This window comes from Lampetra fluviatilis, chromosome 43 (assembly GCF_964198595.1).
Source record: "Lampetra fluviatilis chromosome 43, kcLamFluv1.1, whole genome shotgun sequence".
In the NCBI taxonomy this organism is placed as follows: domain Eukaryota; kingdom Metazoa; phylum Chordata; class Hyperoartia; order Petromyzontiformes; family Petromyzontidae; genus Lampetra; species Lampetra fluviatilis.
Genome location: NC_136317.1, coordinates 290,155 through 315,065, shown reverse-complemented (window position 1 = coordinate 315,065; position 24,911 = coordinate 290,155). Strand labels below are relative to the sequence as shown.

Here is a 24,911-nt window from a genome sequence, read left to right as displayed (position 1 = left end):
TGAATCACTAACATACTGGGTTGCCAGTTCCCCTTTATATGGATCAGTGTTGTTTATTCCATTGAAATTGTTTGGAAAAATTACAGCCCCCACCACCCCTAGTCCAAAGCTGCCTGTGCTGTTGACTCCCTGCTCCTGGTCACGTCCAGGCACAAGATGTGATGATATAATTTACACTGCTGGATGAAGGCCTCCCAACACCGTGTCAGTTGTTGAGGCTGTTTGTCTCTAATTCACTGCTGTACAAATATAAAGAGCAATATGAAAGCATGGTAAAAAAACATCGCCTAAACTGTTGAAAATCACAAGCCCTATCTGGAACGATCAATCCAATGTTACAGACGTTGCTGCACAGTTCGGTACTAAACCGGGAATGCCTGATGTGTGATGCGTCTGCGCGGCGTGGAGACACAGCTAACAACATATCAGTATCGATTGTACGCTGTAACATTTTTTTGAGCCTTGGGAATGCGATTTTCATGTTTTATTTTATGGGTCCTTTTAATTCATTCAGGCCACGGTTTATCAATCCACATAATTTCGAGGACATATTGCACGATGAGGTTCCGTGGTATGTGCAATCACAGGACGTTCTCTCTCACTCGCGCCGCCGGCATAGAGGTCCTCGAAGGCTTCTTCCATGTCCCTCTGCTGCTCCTGGCGGATCTCAATGCGCCGGTGGGGTGGGTCAAACAGGCCTGCAGGACAACGCGCCCGCAGACTCTCCGTCAGCCGGGCCGGGTGGCGCACGCCTGCGACCCAGCGCTCCGGAGGAGAGGGTTAGCGGATCACGAAGACACCTGTCCAAATCCAAAACCCGCTGGGCTGGTCTGCGATGCGGCCAAGAGATGGCAGTACAGCAAGTGGGTTTGTGAATCTGATTGTGCGGACATCCCTTCGTATGCGTGGTGCGTTTTCCCCGTTTAAATTATAAACTTTGTTTTATTTTACCAGGTAAGGCCCGCTGAGCTATGTAGCTCTTTTCCAGAAGCGACGGTGCCATAAATGAAAGCCCAATTAAGTGGCTTATCACGTAGAAATGTATAGCAGACAAATACTCTAAACGCATGTTTTGCCGCCCACATGCAAATGCAATACACTCGTCAACGGATTAAAAAATGTTTAGTGCTTTGTCAATCAATTTCTAGATAAAAGACTGCCCATAAATTGTTGGTTATGGGTAAAGAAATTTAATTATTATTTGAGCAAAAAAACACTTTAAAGGAAGACCTTGACATTTTATCTGCAACTTTCCATATTGGTCCAAGCAGGCACAACTAAACTGAATTAAGGCAAAATGTGTATTGTCCAAACATTACCATGCAGGACCCTCATAAAAAAATATAAGGGTCCTATGTAATTAAATAACATATGGCCTTTCCTATAAAATTATCTCATCACTTCAATACAGCAGAATGAACCTGCATTTCCTATTCTTGGGTCTTTCGGTAAAGTCACGTAGATAGGTTCAAAGAAAATAACGAAAAATTACAAAAAACTGACGTTTCAATCGCAACATAAGCGGTCGTCTTCAGAAAGAATGTTATTTTCTTTCAACCTATCTACGTGACCTTACCGAAAGACCCAAGAATATGAATTCCTGCAGTCACGAAAGCTTTAAGTCAAGATTGAACCTGCATTTCATGCCTCATTCATGCGAGGGTAACTCCCACGAGCCTAGCGACCTCAAATTTAGACTACAAGCAGTGGTTTACCCGTGGTTTAAAGAGGACATCTGAAGATAACGATCAACGCCACTTCCTACAAAATTTTAACTGAGCTTCCCCTATTGATGCCCATCATGAGCACTGCATGGACCAAGCCCAAACGGTACCAGGGAAACAAAAAAATATTCAAGTAAATAATTACGCAGAATCGTGGCAATGAATCAAGATCGTTTCGTGCTTAACAATCGCTAGGAGCAGAATGTGCTGCCCACCTTTGGGCAGCTGGGACACGGTTTGCCTCCTGCGCCTGCAGTCTCCCTGCTGCTTCACCTCCAGCTCCTGCATCAGCTGGTCTCGGTCCTGCAGGTGAGCAATTAGACGCCCGGGTCTTACCACAGTGTGAAGCTACAAACGCACGAATACACGCAGACACTTGCACGTGCTAAAACAAAAGACAAAGATCCCCCTCCATATAGCTTTAACAGACTGTTGGGGCAAGTGCTGTTAGCGAGTACCTATGAAGGCCGGCACGGCACACGCATGGGTGGGTGGCCAGCATCACGCCTGGCCGCCTTCGTCTCCCCAGTGGTGATGTTTACACACTGCACCAGGTACTAATTTGAGGCAGAGTCGACCTAGGGGAGGCCCAGGACCGGTTCAGATAATCATCGATGGTGTGTGTATACACAGCGTGTGTGCACACAGCAGACGACACACACACACCTGCTGCAGCAGCACCATGCGCAGGGCATGCGACCCGCGCAACCTCGCCTTCTCAGACTTCTCCTTGGCCTCCCGCTCCGTCTGCTCCTGCAGCGTCTGCAGCCTCTGCTCCTCCTCGGCGGCAGCCGCTCGCGCGTTCACCTGCCACGCGGGATGGGCAACGCGAGCACGGTGGAAGTCGCCAAATGGGGCAATGCGGGGCGAGCCAATGGTTAACCTATAAACTAAAATAAATCACGCCGTTTCCAGCAGTGGAACCGCTGGATTAGAGTTTTTCCGCCTGAGGACGACCGCTTGTGTTGCGATCGAAACGGCGTGATTAATTTTATTTTATACCTACGTGACTTTACCGAAAGAACCAAATAGTATGGATTCCTGCAGTCATGAAAGCTTCAAACCAAGATTATAAACTAAAACTTTTTTTTATTTTACCAGGTAAGGCCCACTGAGCTATAGATATATAGTTATTTTTCAGAAGCGACCTGGCGATAACAAATGATAGCTCAATGAAGTGGCTTATCAACATTTGGAAATTTACAGCAGCCAAATGTAGAGGGGGAAAAACCCGAAGACCCTCGAAAAAAATCCATGCGACCACGGGAAGAACACACAAGTTCCAAATATACACGCGTCAGGGTCGGGATCGAACCTACCAACTCCTGCATACCAGGTGAGGTAGTTAACATCTCGCCACCGTAGTTATTGTGAACCCCCCCCCCCCCACCCCCCGTTACTGAGAGAGATGGCCAGAGCTGATGCATGCAAACAAGCGGGAATTGCAGGGCGTACCTGCTGAGTGTCAATCTCGCGGTCGGCGCAAGGCTCCAGCAGGTGGTAGTGGGTCTGGGAAAAGCACTCCACGTCGTACATCTTCACCAGCGTGCTGCGCTTCTTCGCAAGCCTCTGCAATGACATCGTGCGCGACCAACTTCACGTCCCGTTGACACGCAGGTTTTGAACAGTCAATATCATGAACTAGTGTAATTGTCTGTCACATATTCAATGACACATTTTATTGAATTTATTTAATCAAAAATGTGTCAATGATACTTAGTTTTTCAGACAATATTATGAATTATAGTTTACATATTAATGGATTGTTATAGTTATGTCTTAATAATAATTGCGTAATCCTCAAAAAGGAGGTGCATATAGAATAAGAGTTTTAGCAATTAATGAGTGCCTATATTTGTTGAGGGAATCAGAGCACAAGGAAAAAACCCACACAAGTGAGGGCAAATAGATGGGACAGATGGACGCTCACTGTACATTCTCTTGGCGAATCAGGGTACGACACCTTGATGCGCACGGGAAGAGAGTTTCACAACAATTCTGGATTACAGATGGATGCCAAGAGTGCCTGGCAAAACCGAATTAAGATAACATTTCAGAATGTTCATTCTGACTTGCATTTTGTCCCAATGATATCTGACATCGTTTCAAATGATACGTCGTATTTAATTGCTGTATTTGGTCGTCATAATTATTATTCACCAACTGGTGAGCTGAAAAAATAACTTGTTTGGCTGTGTAGGTGGTGGGGAGTCTTTTAAATGATACAAGCTTTGGCCAGATTAGTACATGGACAAAACCCAAAATTCAATAATGAATTTTAAGTTTTATTTCGTGAGTCCAAGATTCCTTAAAATGTACGTTTCGTGTTTTCCTTTCCATTACACGAATGGGGCTGCTGGTGTCGCGTCGTGAGAAGTTCACATTTCTCTCCGAATTCCAAACATTACTCCATCAAGGGACAGGTCCGAGAATAGGACCTCATGCGACGGCCCTCTTTATTTACCCATAACAGAGGCACAACGAATGCTTTGTGACCGAAACTGAAACCCTCGAACCTCTATATTTGAGAACCCATTTAATCACGGGCGGCTGAATCTTGGGATTCAAACCAAGGACCTCTATGGTGCCAGCTCTGTGCTCCGTGACGTTATTAGCCATCCAATTCATGTAAGCACTTCTCGATTTTTACGATGAGGAAAAGTGTAACCTTGCACGTATTCATCTCTTTGAAACAAGAAAAGAGGCAGCCCTGAAATTGCCTTGCTCATGCCACTGCCGGCAGAAAGGCCTCTGGCTAGAGGGTAATTTGGTCTCCTCTTCCATGCTGACCAGGCATCTTGGAAAAGGTTGGAAGTGCCCACACTTAAACCCACCACACACAACCTCGACCAATCATTTATACAGCTGGGTGAACACAGCAGGCACGGGAGATTGAAGAAACCTGCCCATCGTTTCAACTGCCGCAGCAGAGGATCAAACGGTGACCTCTGAATAGCAAGTCCAGTGCGCTCTCTATTATTACACCACAATAACGTCGACATGGGAAGCAAAGGGAAAGAAAGAGTTGAGGCTCATAAAAACCTCCAGGGGCTCGGGCTGCGGAGGAGGCAGCTTGGCGACAACCGCTGCCCTCTCCCTCTCCACCCCCAGCACCTCTCTCCGCACCCGCAGCAACCTGCACAGCAACATGGACATCAGCCTCTTAAGACTCACAAGCAAGCCGAAACGGAAACGTCATCATTCGGGGCCATGATTGGATTTTAATTGATATATTGGTGCATTATTACATGCCTACAAAATACCCTCATGGTCATGAAGAGCTGTCAATTGTGTAATGGGGATAGATTGACTTCACCATGCTGGTTAGAGCAACGTTGGTGACGTGGTGCCTTGCACCTATTCAGATATCACTCGCCAACAATGTTATTCATAGCTGCAAATAAAACTCAGGTTGCTGGGTACAGAGCGCACTGCGTAAACGAGAAATATAATTCTAGATTTGAAGCTTTCGTGACTGCAATGATTCATATTCTCAGGTTTTTTCGGTAAAGTCACGTAGGTAAAACATTAAAAGTAATGAAAGTAAAATAAAACAAAACAAAAATAAAAATAAAATTCACGACGTTTCGGAGGCAACACAAGTCTCCGTCATCAGGTGGGACCGTCACAGCCAGATTAGCTGCATCAAGTGTGAGAAATATAATGCTAACTTGAATGATGACGTTAAACCATTGTCGATCCACTGCTGGACGACGGCCTTACCACGCTGTGCGTGTCGCGGTGGTTATCTAACCACACTTCACCACGCCGATCAGTGTTGGTTGAATGCATAGGACAGTACAACAATGGTTTTGGTAGTGCCCTCTGCTGAAAACATAGTCCCACAGCAGCCTACAGCACCTGCTTTATACATATGGTGGCCACCCATGCAAGCTCTATCTAGGCTCAACCCGACTTAGCTTCCAATATCGGATGATGAATTGGGTTCATTCCGTGTGATTTGATCAAAGGCCCTGAATCACAACATATCGTCAAAACACAGTGGTGATAGGGGGGGGGAGGGGGGGTGGGGGGGGGGGGGAGGGGAGGGGGAGTGAGGGGGGGGTGAGGGGGGGGGGAGGGGGGGTGAGGGGGGGTGAGGGGGGGTGGGGGGGTGGGGGGGGGTGAGGGGGGGCGGGGGGGGGCGAGGCGGGGCGAGGGGGGGCCGGGGGGGGCGGGGGGTGCTGGGGGGGGCGGGGGGGGGCGGGGGGGGGCGAGGGGGGGCGGGGGGGGGCGAGGGGGGGGCGGGGGGGGCGGGGGGGGCGAGGGGGGGCGGGGGGGGCGGGGGGGGGCGAGGGGGGGCGAAGGGGGGCGGGGGGGGCTGAGGGGGGGCGGGGGGGGCGAGGGGGGGCGAGGGGGGGCGGGGGGGGCGAGGGGGGGCGAGGGGGGGCTGGGGGGGGCGGGGGGGGGCGAGGGGGGGCGGGGGGGGCTGGGGGGGCGGGAGGGGCTGAGGGGGGGCTGGGGGGGCGGGGGGGGGCGAGGGGGGGCGGGGGGGGGGCTGAGGGGGGCGAGGGGTGGTGAGGGGGGCGAGGGGTGGTGCCGCACCTGTTGCTCTCGTCGCTCTGCCGCTCTCTCTGCACTCTGAGCTCTCGCAGGGCCCCGCGGTGCCGCTCCACCGCACGGCCCTGCTGCTCCGCCACCGCCGACGCCATCGCCGCCAGGTCCGGCTCCTAGCGACAACGCGGCGCCGCTCGATAAAATATATAAACAACTTTTACCGTATTCTCCAGAGTAATAGACGCACCGGAGAGTACTAGACGCACCGGAAAGTAAAACGCACCCCTCCCTGAATTAACAACATTTATGCGGGTAAATACGAGGCAGGTACAAGTGCATTGACATTACAGAGACCATGAGAACTTCGGTCATAGGTACAATTTTTTTTTTTCATAATTAGACAATGCGTGTCAATTGTGAAAAAAAACTGGCCGTGTAATATAAAAATTGTTAGACTGCAGGACCATGAGATTGCGCTGCCTAAGAGATGCCTTAATTCGGCAGTGGATGGACTAAACAAATGTTTTCAAGTCTATGTGGATACCCAGAACGGAGTTCTTCTCATATATGCTGTGCATCACCCTCGCCTCCGATTAGCATAGTTGGTTACGTACGGTGCGATGCAAGTTCAAAATACATGCGGACAACCCAGCGGTGTGAGTTCAACATACATGCGGACAACCCAGCGGTGTGAGTTCAACATACATGCGGACAACCCAGCGGTGCAAGTTCAACATACATGCGGACAACCCAGCGGTGGCTAATAAACCAAGCACTGTGATCTATGTTGGTGGACCTCAACGGGCTCCGCAATCCACCAGAGAGCTATGACCAACATTTACCCAGATTTAACCCTGCAATATTCTATGGATATACAGTACTACTGCCCTCTATTGGTAGATTTGTAAAATGTATTCATTCTTATGGATTTGTATTTGCCGTTAACAAAAACTATAAGATGCTTATGCTATTCTGTTTTTTGTATTTATCCTAAATTCCACCGGAAATAATGTTCAATTACCACGTGGACGGCTATCCACGTATTGGTCATTGCTGCTGCTTTGCCGTCTGGAATGATCTTCCTTCCGATATTAGGAAGCCACTGGAGCTGTGCACTTTTATATCATCTAGATTGAAAACTCATTTCTTTAGAACTGCTTTTTGTGTTTAGTGTTGTTGTCCTTCCACCGCACTTCCGGTTAGCACGGTTGGCTGCGTATGATGCCAAAGAAGTTCAACGTATGTACATAATCCATATTGCTCCAAAGCAACGTGCAAGAATTAGCGACGACTATTTTGTGACCAAGTAACATTTCGGTCCACACCAATAACAACATTCCTTCTAGTAAAACCCTCACGTGAGAGTGAGTGCAGAGGGCACAGTTTACATTCTCTTTGGCGTGGCGGTGGCCCTCCCCGATGGCGTCGACGTTGGCCGCGTAAATCCGCTCCAGCACCCGGGCCCTGTCCCTCTGCGCACGGTGCCACTCGACGCACAGCTCCTCAGTGAGCTGCTGCACCTGCTGCTCATGGCTCTGTTTCACATCCTCGCGCACCCGGCTCGCGATCCTCCGCTCTTGCTCCCGGACCTGCAACGCCAAGCGAAAGAGCCGCATTCTCACGATTGGAAGTGCGCTCCCGTGTTCACGACAAATTCCGTGGCCACTGGAACGTTTTTTTTTTAAGTTCTCAGGAAGGAAAAGGTTCCCCCCCCCCGAGCCCCGGCTCGGTGCACGTGGGGCAAAGCGAGAGTTGCCGTGCGGCATAAGGAAGGCTCACCTGCTGCAGCCTCAGCTTCCTGCGTCTCTCGAACTCGGCCTTCATCAGCAGCGCCTCCTCGTTTGGGCTCAATCGGAGCTTCCGCGACCGCGCCACTTTACGCTTCATTTCTGTAATGAGCGCATTGTCCCGAATTGATAAGTGCAACAATGCTCATGTGTGAATTAACATGCTGTTACGTTCATGTTTAGTACAATAACAAAAATGTTATTATTGTGTACTATCTGCTATGACATATCAGCCACAAACGTGGACTGCAACAGCAAAACACTTAATAAAGACTGACAAGTGTGCAAGATGCATGCTTGAAATTACATCGTGAGACACGTAAAGAAGCCCACATGGATTGAGAACATATGCAGGTGAATGACGTCGTTTACACTGAAGGGATGATAGCAGATGGTAAAACAAATGATGGTGTGGCAATCAAAGGATTAAACGCGTCCAACTACACTGGAGAAATGAAGTGATGGCATCAGCTGTGTGCAGGTGCGAGGTGAATTATTCTATTGCAGAGACAGGATAAATGGTGACAGCCGAGAGGAGCACTGATCCAGCAGTAGATTGATCATGGTTGATGATGATAAACACTTCGTTTTAGTACAGATACCACAAGTACAACAATGGGCGTTTTCCCTGTGCTTGTTAACCACAGGTGTGCTTTACAAGTGAATTACCCTTGCTGCAAGCGAGCACCTGTTATGAGCGTCACGGAGCACCTGGCGGTAGATTGGGAAGCACCACACCCACTACCTTTCTGCTAACCACTGCTCCCTGGCCGTATCGGTTATTGTGGTGAATTTATTTAATTGTTAAATCAAAAGACAAACTGCCGTGATTTATTATACACATACCCCGGCTGTTTACAGATAAAACAGCCTTTAAAATCAGTTAGGAACACCACCAGAGCCCTCGTGCCATCCCTGCACCGCTGTTACAGTAACACGATACAGTACATCGTCGTTACGAATGAGTTTTAAACCCGCGTACAAAGCCGAGGCCATGCGCGCGTGAACAAATGCGATTTGTATTTAATATTGTACATGTTCAGTGCGTTTGTCAATCCACTGCTGCTTGAGGGCATCCCTACACAGTGAAGGTCATGGGGGGGGGGGGTGAACTGACTATACTTCACCACTGTGGTCGATTCACGTTTACAAAGGCGAGGAGATCCACAGACGTTGGAGCATAGAACCACACAACGCAATGGAATTGTCCACAAGTCCCTCTGCTGACAACGTACTGTAAACTTAATACATTTTAAAGGTTCACGACTGCTAGCGGAAGGGTCTCCGTCAGAAGGAGCTCTAAGAAAGCCCCTCTAGGGGGTATTTGGCCTACTCTTCCATGCTGGCCACAAGTATATAAGAGGTGGGAATCGCCCACACTTTACGCCCAGAAACCCACGCAAAAGCGGCCGATTGACCGTCTATTATTACTTGGGTATCGTGACATGCCAGACTTCCCCCCATTATTAACCACCAACTGCCTCCCGAACCTGTCAGATATGGAACATTGAGGCTGGTTCCCAGCGTCAGCAGGAAATTGGCACGGTAATGATTGACGCATCTGCTGCCGATTGCACCGTTTGACCATCGTGGCCCGCTGCTGAAGTTGGCCAAAACCATGAGACGCCAAACTTCCAGGGTACATCTCACTGGTAGTAAACACGGCTGAAAGAGAATTATGAACTATGGACTGACTCTCTCAAGGCATGGTACTAGTGTCATCATTATTTAAGATACACAGTATAAGTTATCTGCCATGAACATGATCTCGCAAGTTCATATATGCAGATGACATAGCCTTTGCTGCACAGGGCACAAACATCGCAAACATTGCCAATCTCCTAACAGCTGATCGAATTTGATTGGAGGCATATTTACGTCGCTGGAGATTCGGACCAAATGCTTCAAAAACTACAGCAGACGCTTTCCCTCTGACCAATCATGCAGAAGACGCCACCGTTGATGTGTCGTTATGTGGTAGCCCAGTGCGCTATGACAGCACCCCATTACATTTAGTGGTTATTATGGACAGAAGCCCGACCTTCAAGAACTTTAAAAGACCAAATCAAAAATCGCCCTGCTCGAGACGCTTGCAAGGAACGACCTGGGGGCCACTCAGCTGATGCGATCTACTCAGTGGCAGTCGCTTGAGCTCCAGCCGAGTCCAAGCAGCTAGGACAGAAAGCACAATTATATAAAGCGATGTGCATCACAAACGGGACGCTGAAACCGACACCAACACCCTGGGCTCGCTGTTCTGGCGCACATTCTGCCATCCAATATCGGCAGAGACGCGCACACCACACGCGAGTTTACGACATTTGCTTGCCAACGAAACCATCTACAACCACTAACTGCCGCGCCGGGAGGTCGCAGGTCCACAGCAGCAGCCTGAGCAGAGTGGTCAATGTCTGTGAAGAGTTTCCTCACGAACCGCGTGAGGACCATGTGCGCGGCGCCGCTTTACCAGCAGCAGCGGCAGCAGCGCGGGCTCCGGCCTAGGCGAGAAGCCTCTGGCACCGCGGACTCTCCGGCGCTCTTTCAGCCGCCCCCCGCAGTCAGCCCGCTGAAGCTCGCCTCCCCCACATTTGATGGTTTGACGACAACAGAAATCCGAACGTCGAAACAAAAAACTAAAGAATTGTTTTGTAAGTTTGAAGAGAATCGTGAAGGGAGCGCAGTTTGAAATAACCGCGAGTGACGGCGGGAACGGGCTCTTTAGAATTGCCACCACGCATTGGCTCGGGCTATCCGATTCCGCCGCCTGATTGGCTCCGACTCGACTCTCTCCCGACCTTTCAGCCAATCGGGAACGACAAGCTCAGGCACGGCGGCGCATCCTGACTATGTAATCCAAACTAGGATGGAGGGAGGCGTGGGATGTGCGGTTGGTGTGGAGTTCCGCCTCCTCAATGCGGGTTGACGTTCTCATCCAGCAGTCGATTTTAATTATTACACAAAAACATAATTCTCACGACGTTTCGGCCACGACGGCTGCTTGCGTTGTGGCCGAAACGTCGTGAGAATGATTTTGTTTAATTTTTATTATTGTATTATTTCCCTTCTACGTGACTTTACCGAAAGAACCAAGAAGATGAATCCCTGCAGTCACGAAAGCTTTAAATCGAAATTTAATGGTTGACTTGTCCGTTGTCACAGTGGCTGTGGGTGATAGGGGAGGGTGTGGAAGTAGTGGACTCGTCCATTGTCACAGTGGCTGTGGGTGAGGGGGGGTGGAAGTAGTGGACTCGTCCATTGACACAGTGGCTGTGGGTGAGGGGGGGGTGGAAGTAGTGGACTCGTGCATTGTCACAGTGGCTGTGGGGGAGAGGGGGGTGTGGAAGTAGTGGATTGGTCCATTGTCACAGTGGCTGTGGGTGAGAGGGGGGTGTGGAAGTAGTGGACTGGTCCATTGTCACAGTGGCTGTGGGTGAGAGGTGGGGGTGTGGAAGTAGTGGACTGGTCCATTGTCACAGTGGCTGTGGGTGAGAGGGGGGAGGGGTGTGGAAGTAGTGGACTCGTCCATTGTGACAGTGGCTGTGGGTGAGAGGGGGGGTGGAAGTAGTGGACTCGTCCATTGTGACAGTGGCTGTGGGTGAGAGGGGGGGGTGGAAGTAGTGGACTCGTCCATTGTCACAGTGGCTGTGGGTGAGAGGGGGAGGGGTGTGGACGTAGTGGACTCGTCCGTTGGGCAGTCGGGGCGACATGGCGCGGCTGCTGGAGGAATTCGAGGCTTGGGAAGAGGCGAGAATTCTGTAATTTAATAAGATTATTATTGAATGTGTAGCTCGTTATTTCAAGTTTAGATTACTAGTCATTCTGTCGTGCATTATTTAAAGTGTGGAATCTGGCTTAATCATTTACCTGTCATGCAAGCAGCCTCGACATTTAAAAGTAAATAATTACAATTATGTGGAAATGCAGTTTGTATCATTACACAAAATAACTTGCTACAATAATTAACCTTACACAATTGTTTGCCTTCAAAGTGTTTTCTAAGTTGTTTTGTTAGAGGTGTACGTAACGATAGTTACATATCGTTTGCTCGTAAGGCTGTAATGTTGCTTTGTGTAATAAAACTATAAAGTTTGTACATTAGCTTTATGTAAAGCATAGCATGCAATAGCTAATGTGCGTATAATTTAGTATTATGAGGGACATTTTAAACAAATTTTATTTGCATGAGGGCATTGTAAGAACCACAATCTTACAGTGCAAGTCACACACAGTATATTACATCTCAGTGTGGTTATACTGGTAGTACATCAGCGGGCTGCTTGCCCGCTGATGTCCTAAAGTGTACTTTGTGCATTTAGCGTGGATACCACTTGAGGGTTGATGTTTCAACTGCACCACGACGACGACTACGATACCACAGCGCCCCACCACTGTGTGTTGATGCGTGGCTCTGACCGCCAATATCGATATGTAAAGTCTTTGTTTTATTCAGAGTTGTTTGGGGTTCGCTCACAATTGTCAACAACCCAACCACCACGAGTGGTCGCAGTCGTGCCGAGTGTGACTTGGGATGTTCGGTAAAATCAGACGACGAGGAGGAGGTGGGAACTTTGAGAGAAGACCTGGCAACATGTTGACCGTGTTTGTTCGACGTTTCGCTGGAGGGCACATGAAGCGGCGTCAGGCAAAAGCACGGCTCTCGCTTGACGTTCAATGTTTGATGGAAAACCCCCAAATCAGTCGGCATTTTACCACGAGGCACCTCAATTTAATTTCCCTTTGTGAGGTGGCGGAGTGTTGTAGTGAAACAACCGGGGTGTGTACGTGCACGTGTCACGTGAGGTATTGCCACGCGGGTTCAGGAAAGGGCGGTCCTGCACAGATTCTATATTTTATGTCCGTCTGCTTAGAAAGGAAGATCTCGACGTTTCAGCTGACTGACCATCCACAGGAAATGTTTGCGGTTTATAGAGAATGTCTTAAAAAATATTGGTAGGTAATGTTCAGCGATGATGGTTTGTTGAGTGATGATTGGGTGGTGTCAGATCAACGAATCACTGGGGTGCAGTGCGTCATCAGTGTTTGAAAATGTATTTTGAATGAACGCCGAAAGTAAATATGTGGATTGTATAACTGAAGTTTGACAAGTTTTCCCATTGTGTGGTCAGTCGTTCCCAAGCTTTTGCTGGTGTTGTTTATTAATGGGCCTCCCCTAGGTAGACTCAGCCTCAAACGAGTAACTGGTGTGGTGTGTGAACATCGCCACTGGGGAGACAAAGGCGGCCGGGCATGGTGAATCCAAGTCCCTGGCGAAGCCGGGTAGTAAAGCGAGTGTACAATAATGCAAAGTGACATTTGCTACTTGTGTAATTGCCCGTCATATGACGGGTTCATACAAATGAAATGTTATAAAAAATACCAAAATTTTAATATTGTATTCATTTTTTAATCGAATCAACATTTTGATGTTGATTGTATTTTTGCATCTTCACAAAGCAACGTTAAGGTCGTCCATGGGGACAAACATAGTTTCGTTGAGATAAAGTCAAACGTACTCGAGCGTTAGCCCTTGCCACTTATTGACAGTGACAGCAAATTCCGGGATGATTGGAAACCGTCTTCGCTTCAAAATAAATGGTAAATGCACATCAGACGAAGCCAGATCAATTCAGGGAATGAAAACAATATCTCCACGATTGGATTCTGAAATTATTTCAGCCACAACAAAATGACGGTGAATTTCACGAGTCACCGGACCGTGTGCCAATGCGTCATCCTTCTTTGGGGTTCAGATTTAGAATCGACATTACAATGGTTCCTCCTTTCAAAACCAATTTATGAGGTGGAATTCCAGATGTTGTTAGCAGTGTGTGTACAGACATCCGACTGGATAATGTGTGACGTCACTCGGATCCATGTAGCCTACCCCGCGTTACACACAGCGTCGTGTAATGAGTCTTTAGACTGGCATGGTATAGTAAGTAGTGTGTTGTTTCTCCACATGCGATAACGTGATGTAACATGTTGTAAGCTTGTGCTCGCAGCATGTTAGACTTGCATGGTGTAGCGTGTTGTCATCCACGTACAGTAACACCGAGTAACGTGCCGTGCTGCTGCGTGCTCTCAGTATGTTTGTGCGGCAGAGCGAAGCAACTCGACTCTGAAGCGGAGGCTGCAAGAGGCCGAGTGGCGTTTGTCCGCGAGTCAGGCGACCGAGTCTCAGCTGCGGGAAGGTGCCACCAGCCAAGCTCGTAGCCGCTCTACCTTCACAACATCTTCACATGATCATCACATCATCATCATCTCATCATCACGACATCACATCATCATCACATGTCACACTCGTCACTAGGCATGGGAGGACCCCCCCCACCTCCACAATGATTTCACGACTGGTCACGATTCAGTGGTCACGATTCAATTTACAAATTATTTTTAACATCTCCTGTTTACTGTCTCGTTTATATTGTCTTTCGCTATTTTAATATCTCGTTTGTACAGTCGTACCTTCTCCGTTAGCCTTGATTCAGCATTTGCATACGTAGACTGTGTACAAATACAGCACTTTGTCAATCCACTGCTGGATGAAGGTCTCCTCGCGCCATGCAGGTCATGGGGGTTGTCTGATTTTACCTCATCATGCTGATCGGGACCAGTTGATGGGGGCGGAAGCATAGACATGGGAGCATTGAAGTAGATTACAAGAAAACATGTTTCTCCGCTACGCCCTGCTGCCTTTCAAGTATCCCAGAGCGTGTTTCTGTCCATGGTGGTCGTCTATCCAGCCCGAGTCCCGCTGACCTTCTGAGGTGGGACTAGATGGGCGTATTCTGGGTGATTTTGTCTGAGGCCGCGTACATAGTTAACATTAACAACAAAAAATACTTTCGGGAATCGATGTATCATGTGCATGATAATGCATCATTACATGCCTCCTATTCACTGACAATTATCGCATCCGGTGACATTACGAAGGTTGGAGATCCAGTGAGAAGCTTTAATGTCAAGAACTATCTGAATGTCAAGAGCTCTGTAACACTTAAGCCTCCTGATGTTTGGTATTTTCAAGGTGTACAGGTATGTTCATGGTGACCAGTGGCGACTCTATAAGGATGCCACGAAGGAGGGCATGGTGTGTAATGCTAATGAATAGCAGTTGCCCCCCTCATGCAATGCCCCATGTGAGCCACGGAGTTTAAGCTCAAGAAGTCATCACGGCCAGTGCTGTTGACGCCACTGCATTTCGACATCCCTTCCTCTTCTTCTGCTGCTGCTGGATCTCTCAGCAGTTGTCCAGTTCATTCCTCACCTCCATAAGCCTCCTACAATCCCGAGGTTATGGAGTTTTACTTTGAGCGCTTGAATAGGGGTGCCCCCCCCCCCCTCCACGTTAGGTTGTACCCACCGCTTGTTGCCACGCGTTTCCTGCGTCCTTTGATTACGGTACCACAGCTGGTGGCCTCACCTTGGCGACGGTCACCCATTGGTGTCTGTAATCGCAGCTGCGCTCTGTTTAACACCCTTGGTTTGTGACAGAGTGCGCGAGGGTGCAGGGCGTTGTGCACAGCCTGCAGAAGTCACTGCACCTCTCCCTGGATGTTGGAGGTCGGTTAAGCTGCACCTGTTTGACCACCAATGGTCCCACATATGGTCACCCACAGTCACATTTACATTGCACCTTTAAAGTTGAATGTGTCTCAGTATCCTCACTAACCTAACCTGCATTAGCAGTTCAGCCAACCGGCATCGTGGGCATGCAGAACGTTTACGCTTTGCTAATCGCAGCTAGTTTACAATGTTGACCCTTTTCTCATGCACTTGTAGTGTCACGGCACCGATTGACCTTGTGTTGACCTATTGAGTATTTCGACTTGGTTCATATTGAGTGGTGCTCTGCGTTAGCAGGGATCAGACGCTGGAGAGTCAACTGTGGCTCAATGTGGTCTGACGTGCGCAGACGAAAACGAGGCCCTGAAGCAGAGAGGGAGGGAGATGGAGCTGGGTTTGGTAGAACTGCAGACGGTGATTACGTTATAACTCTTGCAGAAAACTGCGTGACGTCACCCCACTGTTTTATTTTTCGTTTTTGAGAATGTTCTCTTGAAGGTGCTATCACAGAACTACTACTGAGCTACTCTCAGTTGCCTCCTATCCACACTAGGTGGTGGTGGTGCACTCTCACATGCCCTGCTACAGAGGTGTTTGTCACAAAGCAATTGAACCAAGCACTGTTGAGTCCTTGGAGTTGCACCGTGCCAAATTAATTGGAAACATTGTTTATTGTGATGGGTCATCGTTGACCATGTGGACACCATAAATTCTCTATATTTGAGAACTCAGGATGTCATCTAGGAGTAAGAAAAACAACTAAACACACGAATTAGGACCAATCAGGTGGTTGGCAGCTCTGCCAGTGCTGTTAGTAGATACGTTGAACTCGTTAATGGATACAGAGCAGTGCAGCACATTGTTACTCGCTTGATGAAAGCTTGGCCTCCATTCCAAGTTAATAAACTGAGCATTCAGTTTCATCTCTGAAATAAAGTAAGATTTACAACTGGGCCTCCACATCACTTTTTCCCTGGATGCGTTGTTTAATCTCACTGAGCTGCTTAAGTTTTATATTCCACTGTGAAAGCTTATATCTGCTGATTCTTGTCCACTATTCAATATGATTACAAAGACCAGTTTTTGTTCTAATGGAGACCGAACTTTTGCAGTCAGGCTCCACGATGTTGGGATTCCCTTCCTCGGTCCTTTAGGGAATGTGAGTCTGGAAGTCTTTTTCACATCACGTCTTAAAACGCCCATGTTTTATTATTATTTTATCCAGACTATGTCAAAGAAATGTAATAATTCTCAGTATTTTGTTGCGTCTCTTTACTCAGCGGCAAGAGTCCTGAAGCAGCAAGTCGATTAAATATAAATGTGTCCTTAAACCCCCATCACATTGTAAATGTTGTGGGTTTACTCTCCAACACACCGGTGTTCTGAACTTGTCACGAATTGGCATGTTCTGTTTACGTGGCAAACCTTACTAATTGGCTGTGTCGGGTGGTGGCAGATTTAATGACACATTTATATTTATGCAATCTAACCCAAAATAACTCTTGTGGAAAATATTGGTCGCGAAAGCCTATGTGTTTAACAGCAAGTCGATTGATGGCTAAATTTCAGTGCTATTCTATGGGGAGAGAGAGTGTGGGGGAGGGGGGAACCATGCCCCCATAATGACCAGCAGTGCCTCCCCCAAACGTGCCCCCCATTCAGAGGCAGATCCTCAGGGTGGCTGGGGAGGGAGGCGTTCGAGGGAACGTGACTGGCCATCGTCACTACCGACATCACCACACACCTCTGCCTGGTCATGCGGCGGTGGCGCGGTCAGCTTGTGACCTCCGAGTCTGCTCTGACAGTCTCTCACTTAGGGAGTTTCACAATGAGGGGGTGAAATTGGTATCCCCCCCCCCCTCAATATTAGGTGGTGCCCCCATTCTCATACCCTGTTGACTCCTAGAATCGCCACCTATTCTGTAACTTTCTTCATTTCACACGGCATTAGGGGCATCCCCTTGTGAGTGCTCGATGTTGATTGTTCTGTGTTTTGCACATCCGCGCCACGCCAGCGTCATGATGAGGAGTTGCGGAGGCTGGATACGGAGCGGCTAGTGAGGCAGGAGAACCACTCGCTGCTCCTCGCCTCCACGCAGCAGGAGGCGGAGTGCAGGGGTAAGCCCGTGCCCCGGGTTGTCAGCGGCTGCTGGCTAAACCACGGCCGATTGGGACTACTATGTGACGGGGATGTCAGACGAGTGGCCCAAGCGACACTGGTGCACAGCGGGTGACTTCGTCTGGCCTGGCGCACGTGTTACCGACTTGCACGTAAACTGCAATTGCTGTTTGTTTATATCACAAACTTAAGAAGGTATTCCCCTATAGCTTTGTCAATGCAGTAATAGATGGATATTGTATGGTCAAGTGTGCCATTATGGCCTTCGTGTGGCATCACTTTGACACGGCTTTCATTTTAACGCGTCAATGTGACGTCATTCGAGTGCTGTGATGGGAGTAACTGACCACGACTTTTAAAGTGTTGTCTTCTTATGAGCGAAATTTCAAACTGTTTCACACAGCTTGGGACACAGTATATGGGTATGGTTAGTAGAAAGCAGTTGATTTTCTTTGGGGCTTCATCTTCCTTTAACCTTGGCCACCAGTCTAAATCCATTCGTGCTCCTGTCCACCAAGTGCAGGCAGGGCCGGATTCAGGCACGTGGGGGCTTTAGGGGCTGCAGCCCAGGGGCCTCCACCAGCTGGAGGGGGCCTCCAGAGAAGAAGTGAAAAGTTATTTCATTTGTGATTGCTGAATTCTATTTGTTAGCCTTGTAAAAGTAACTTAACATTTTCATCAAATTTGTTTTCCTTTTGAAAATATTACTGGGGGCCTCACAGTACCTGGAGCCCAGGGGCCTATGCAATCTTAATCCTGCCCTGAGTGCAGGGGTTGGCAACCTACAGTTCTGGAGCCGCATGCGGCTCTTCTAAAGACTACATTGCGGCTTTTTAAATATTGAGGTTTTTACCGAATTCGAAATAAATGGCTCCTGTTATTTTGGTTGCCGACCCCTGACCTGGTGGCAGCGCAGAGCAAAATCACTTTGTGATTGCTCAGTTTTGTCATTCCCTGATCATGCCAAGCAAGCATTTGGAAACTCCTTGTGTGTGACGCACTCAGTCGAGCATCTGTGCATCGAAGCCAGTTGTTGGGGATGTGGCCAGGATGGTTCAGGGGTTGAGGGCACTCAGCTGGTGTTGCTGGGAGTCAGAAATCGAATCTGGGTTTCGGCATCCGTCATTAAACGGATCTCAAGTGCAGTAAGTCCAGCCCAGTCACCGGTGACTGCAAGAAAAATACGATACATTTGGTTTCCCAATTCGCTAAAATTCCGTGCAATGCATTATTCTCTGTGTAGGGCGTGTGAGAAAGGGCATCTCCTCGTGTGACTGATATAGATTATTGATGGAATCTCAAAAGTAGTTATGTAATATCACCTTCTGTGGCCTGTTCTCTTACACACAGGATGATGCACTGCTCTTAAAAAAACTCCAAATACTTAAACCTCAGTATAATGCCAATTGCTTAATTGGAATAAAATTTGTTAAGACAAGAAATAACACCAAAGCCACTGGCCCTGTGGGAGTGCAAAATGCAAAACACCGTGGGCACCCTTCACCGGACACGCGAACACACCGCGAAAGCTGTGGTGTGGGCGAGCATGTGAGAGGCAGCGGCTGAACAGAGGCCCTGTGCGTGTGGTCGCTCAGTGGCGGAGGAGGCAGGGCGGCTGCAGGAGGTCATCGGTCAGGGGCAGCAGGAGGTGGAGACGCTCGCAAGGCGGCTGAGCAACGTCGAGAAACAGAAGGGAGCCAAGCTTCTCAAGCTTCAAGTGGAGGCATGGCACCCCGCACTTCGCTTCCTGTTTGCGTTTATTCACAAAAAAACTACCGCACGGAGGACAGTCGTGATTTACCATGGAGAACTGGATCCACCAATAGAACCCCCCTGCCCACATCACCACGGATGTGAATTTTGTCACTATAAATACAAAACCTGAAGCGTAAATGAAGGTTGTTTTGTTTACAACACTCTTGAAATAGTAAGATTAGAATGTTTTATTACAAATTTAATTGACGACATGCAGAAATTCAAAACGTCATTAAAAAACAGATTTGTGCTGTCCGAGTAGGAACATGTGGGGTACAAACTGCACGGCATTGCACAGCCACACGGTACGCCCAGCACACTGCCGTGTACTCCGCGCATGCAATGATTCGCCAGCTGCCCAGGGATTTCATGAATTGTCACGATCCGTGGTCGCTGTTCAAGCTTTGCAGTAGTCAGTAATCAGGCAACTCTACTACCTCTCCGGCTTCTCAAATGCTGTGAAGGAGGAGGGCCATTTCCCGAAACATCGCCTGTTTACTTTTTCCTTTTAAGGACACGGTGTTGTTGACGAACTCGCCGATATTTTATGTTGTCGATGCATCGCCACGTGTGGATATACCGTCCTCGCGCCCGCCCAGCGACCGTTACCGTGCGCCGCTCTGCCGTGCGCTCTCTCCCCTCCGGCAGTACGACACCAAGATCGCGAAGCTGCAAAGCGTCGCTCTGCTCAGCAAGCAGAGGAGCAGCGGAGCCTCCGACCACGACATCTTCAGACAGGTACTCTGCCCGGGGCTAGAATGCTTTACTGCTACAAAAGCTCCATTTGTCCATCATTCGGTCAGAGCACTTGAGTGGTTTTTCATCGCACATTCAAGTAATCGGTCATATTTTTGCGAGAAGGAACTAGTGACCTATGGTATTGAATATGAGCTATAGATACGCCCTATGACCTTTTGACTTTTGAAAGTTCATGCCAATTGCAATGAGTGACTGCTCCCTGGTCAACTAAGCGTGGTGTCCCAGCTAACGTAAGAAGTGGCCGGGTGGTGGAGGATGAGGTCACTCGCGTCATGCATTTGTGTTCGTGATTTTAACTTAGTTTTTGTTTGCCACTGTGCAAATGTGGCCATGCAACTCAACCGATGGACGATGGGGTAGACCGCTGTAGTCCACGCTCCTTTAAAGGAGGAGGAAGAGCACAACCCTCTCGTCGTGGCCAGCAAACCTTGACGTTGGCATTCAGCTCTTGAACACATTGCTACGCGCAATCATATCATTTAGATCTTGACTTAAAGTTTTCGTGACTGCAGGAATTCAGATTCTTGGGTCTTTCGGTAAAGTCACGCAGATAGGTTCATCGAAAACAAAAAACTACGACGTTTCGATCGCAACACAAGCGCTCGACTGCTTGTGTTGCGATCGAAATGTCGTAGTTTGTTATTTTTTATGAACCTATCTGCGTGACTTTACCGAAAGACCCAAGAATATAAGAAATTTTGGTTGAAAAAAATCACGGTGACCCGAGAACGGTGTGTCAATGGCTTGTAATTATTCATATCAAATGAACATCTCAGGGACAGTGTGTTACCACTATTATAGCACAATCTTAAACAAACCACTATCATCGCTGGCGACACCGATTCCTTAAAAACTATAGACAAGCTGATTTTTCGGGGAACTCAGAGGACATGCTAGAGAGCGTAATGGCTCTTGGCTCTGAAGATGGGTTACTGCCTTAAATAGTGGTTGGGTATTTTTAGGTTCATGTTTCATTATTAACGATGTCGTTGATCAGGTATTATAGCAGGTTCCTTATTTCAAGAAAACAGCGTCTGTCACCAACACGTGCTATGCTAATAACACGAGCTATGGTAATAACATGAAATAATAATGACAATATTACGATTATTTTGAAACATTCTTTCTGCTGAGAGTCTTGGCCTAATTGCATACTAAAGAAAGAAAATCACTTTCCATACCATTGTAGAAAAAATTCATAGTTATTTTATTATTTAAAAGTGTACAAATAGGCCCTGCAATTGCTGCCACCTTTCGCCCGTGGCAGAGCCCTTGCCCCTCCTGTCCCCCGCGCGGCTCTCACCTCCCCTCTCCCGTCCCGCGCCCGCTTGTCCCGCCACAGAAGCTGCAGCACCTTCAGGCGAGCAAGGACCAGGAGATTGCGGCGCTGCAGAGGCAGGTGAAGCAACTGGAGCACAGGCTGCACATGGAGCAAGACTCGCTGCCAAAGAGACGAAGGCTGTAACCGCCCCGATGGCACAACGTGCTTTTTGCAGCGTGGCATCGTTAGCACGGAACGTAGGGCGGAGATACTCGCGCGTACGGGGAGAGGCGTCCAGCAGGTGCTGTTTCTGGGCACGGTTTGTCAGTTGGGGAATGGCACAGAAGGCAGGTGGTGTGTGGTGTTACCCATGGGAAGTGGAGTGCTCCGCCATCTGTGCCTGTAACTATTGTTTGCTGTTGGTAATCCGGGATGCATCGTACCAGTGTGTTTTTTGCTGTTACGTGCGCTAACGCACACGTTGCAGAGTGGCGTCCTTTTCATACGTCGCCTGTTCGTGTCAAGTTAGTCTCTGTCGGAAAGACGCCCGTCGCGATAATGTTATTGTTGTCTTCACTTCGGGTGATTTGAGCCGGCATTCTTGCAGACTGTTCAGTGCCGACTGCAGGAATGAGTTGGCGGGTGGTAAAAGGCGGAGGAGTAATGATTAATCCCTCCCACCCTAATGGATTTTGAATCTCTGCATTGCTATTTAAAATAGTTTTTTTCCCTTCACATTGTGATGGATGTAGCAGTCACCAACGGCTGCAGAGGTCTCGTGAAGCTATCTCGTACAACACAAACGAATCGGATAAGCTTCGAGTCTTACACGCGATTGGATGTGTGCGTTGGCGAGCTTCAGAATCCAAATCAATCGACGCATCGTTGCGACTCCAGTAACAGCCGAGGCAATTTTGCGAAGGAACTTAGAGGGTGCAGACAAAGTCAAAGTCACACGCAGCGCCACTTGCGTCCCAACAGGGCCGAGCCTTGCAGCAGCCAACCTCAGCCAGTGATTGTCATTCTTTTAGCACGTGGACATGAACTCTTTGCCGTTTCTAATCAATAGTGCGGTACATTCTTGCCTCATGTCTGAAAAACAAGTAAATCAATCACAAAGGCTCCAGGTTTGGGCCGTGAAAAAAAAGATAGCAAATCAATTTGTCTTCCATATGAATGACTTGCCCTCTTGTACCCCGTACCTACGAGAAACAAGCCCAGTGCATCGATTGGAAAATAATCACATCGTATATTTTGACTCAAAAAGTGGTTCCTTGACGTTTACATCTGGCAGATCGCCAGCATTGATTCAAGCAACACGTGACTGCTGGTGAACACACATCTCGAAACCGGTACACACGTTGCTTGTGCCAGGTCAGAGGGGCTGGTGGGTTGTGTAAAAAACAATACTTGTATATTTTATGTGGGGAGAGATTTATGAAGAGGATGGATTTCCTGCTTATCCCATTTGTTTCATGTAGAGTACGGGGCCTTACGCTGATTAATGCCGTGAGTGTGAGAATGGCGATGTAGCAAGCTCACTACCTCCCCTCTCCGGTTCCCTGCGCACGTTATGCTGAGCCAAGCACCTCATTAAGTTTCGGCGATGCTGCGTTGGCAGCGGTGCGCAAGCACAATTAACAAAAACACACTCGTCGATTACACTGCCTTAAATGGGAAAGTACATAATAGGCGACCTTTCGCCTTCATAGCAAATTCATCTTAAGGCAATGATTTATGTGCAATGAAGAAGGGCCGTTACCCGAAACGTCGCTTTATTTTTACTTTAAGACAATGCTATTGATGAATGTGATTTTTTTTCCGTTCCTCATTATCCATCAGGAGGCACTAGTTCATCGGTCCCTGTGGTGCAGTGTAGGAGTTGGAAATTCAAGGTTTCAGTGCGGGGAGATTTACTCCGCGGTTTCCCATTGTCGAGAACATCTTATTCACACACGGGCACACACACGCACGTGAACGTAAAGACAAAGGTCCCCCGTAAAGCTTTAACAGACTGTTGGGGGAAAGTGCTGTTGGTAAGCGCCTATGAAGGCAAACTCGAAACACAAGTGGGTGGGTGGTATAGCCAGCTCCACGCTCAACTGCCTTTGTATCGCCAATGCTGATATTTACGCATCGCACCAGCTACTTATCTTAAGGCCGAGTCGATGTAGGGGTGGCCCATGCCCAGTTAAGTTAATAGTCGCCGATGTTGGCTGGAATCGAGCTTTGGGCTCGTAGCGCAGTGCGCTAAACATGACGCTCATGCTCACCATGCAGGAGCGCACACATCTGTGCCGTATGTGTGCGTTTGCACATACGGTACAATAAACATTTGGGCTAAGCGAGAAAGGCTACAAAATAGATAGAAAAATATATCCAAGTGAAACTATCTAATTAAGCTACGTGCAGCAGGACACTGCGTCCTGCAGTCGATACGCGCGTGTTGTATGTAGCATTATGTACACATATCACTATTTCACTCTTTACTAATCCACTTAGCATCAAATTCCTGAACCTCATGGTCGCACCGTGTCTCGTTCCCACACACACACACACCTATCACACGTCTCCCACCTGCGTGTGTGTGCATGTTGAACTTTGCGCCTTACGTAACCAACCGTGCTAATAGGAGGTGCGATTCGTGCGTCTGCTACTTTACCAACCCCCTGTTTTATACCCCAACCTGATCCTGACTTCTAGAAGTTTATAGAACCGACTCGATCCTACCCCTCCGCATGCCCCTTGGGGCTTTAAGCCCTCAATGATGACCATACCACCCGGTCATCACAAACGCGTGTATCGGCCGACCACGCGCTCACGTTGTATGCCAATGTGCGGGGAGCGGATTCTCGATGCATTTGTCAACACTAGGAAATGCCGTCTCCAAAAATGGTGAAATCAATACAATGTGTCAGCTTGCGTGCAATTGCAAATAGAATGCTCTGTACTTTTCTGATGTATGAAATTCGGTGATCCCGTTCCTGTGTGGATGATGCCCCTGATTGTTTTCGGTGCTCTGCTTGGGCTGTTTGAAGACAAACAGCGAGACGTCTGTGCCCAATTGTTGCACGTTGCGTTAGTGAATTGGCACATTCGTTCACGTGCCAACTTTTCCGTATTTATTTTACCAAAACAAAATGAATAAACTTTCAAAGCCCGTGAGAATATCTCTCCAGACTTCCGTCTGTGTTTACCGTGATGATAGACGACTCGGATTAAACCGTACGCTTGACATCGTTTCAGTGTTAATATACATTGTGCGTATTACATTGTACATATTTAGGTATCGTTTTTCACGATTTATGTGTGCGAGGTGTCCAATACATGTACATGTAACTATACATTGTTATGCAGAAGATCCCTGGGTTTGATATTCCACGAAGCTCATGGTCCATCCTAAATTGCATCCCCACAAACCATGGCAGCAGTAGATTCGGATA

The 24,911-nt window shown here is 48.3% G+C and overlaps 2 protein-coding genes across 2 annotated transcripts in view; one reads left to right on the top strand and one right to left on the bottom strand.

The window, feature by feature from the left end:
• LOC144946907 (uncharacterized) overlaps window positions 1-10,772 on the bottom strand; it is a 33,828-nt gene extending 23,056 nt beyond the window's left edge. Inside the window, exons 1-9 of the mRNA XM_078875974.1 lie at window positions 10,476-10,772; window positions 8,001-8,110; window positions 7,610-7,810; window positions 6,270-6,394; window positions 4,767-4,860; window positions 3,180-3,293; window positions 2,391-2,531; window positions 1,940-2,027; window positions 603-698 (exon numbers count right to left, since the gene is read on the bottom strand). Of these exons, the coding sequence (XP_078732100.1) occupies window positions 603-698; window positions 1,940-2,027; window positions 2,391-2,531; window positions 3,180-3,293; window positions 4,767-4,860; window positions 6,270-6,394; window positions 7,610-7,810; window positions 8,001-8,108 (967 nt within the window). The 5' untranslated portion in view covers window positions 8,109-8,110; window positions 10,476-10,772. The remainder of the gene's footprint in view (window positions 1-602; window positions 699-1,939; window positions 2,028-2,390; window positions 2,532-3,179; window positions 3,294-4,766; window positions 4,861-6,269; window positions 6,395-7,609; window positions 7,811-8,000; window positions 8,111-10,475) is intronic.
• Window positions 10,773-11,664: 892 nt separating this feature from the next.
• On the top strand, window positions 11,665-24,626 carry CCDC152 (coiled-coil domain containing 152). The gene is made up of 8 exons (XM_078876033.1): window positions 11,665-11,752; window positions 14,094-14,199; window positions 15,503-15,571; window positions 15,924-15,988; window positions 17,590-17,692; window positions 19,289-19,416; window positions 20,097-20,186; window positions 21,550-24,626. The coding sequence occupies exons 1-8, from the start codon at window positions 11,714-11,716 to the stop codon at window positions 21,670-21,672; spliced, it is 723 nt and encodes a 240-aa protein (XP_078732159.1). The 5' UTR covers window positions 11,665-11,713; the 3' UTR covers window positions 21,673-24,626.
• The last annotated feature ends 285 nt before the right edge of the window (window positions 24,627-24,911 follow it).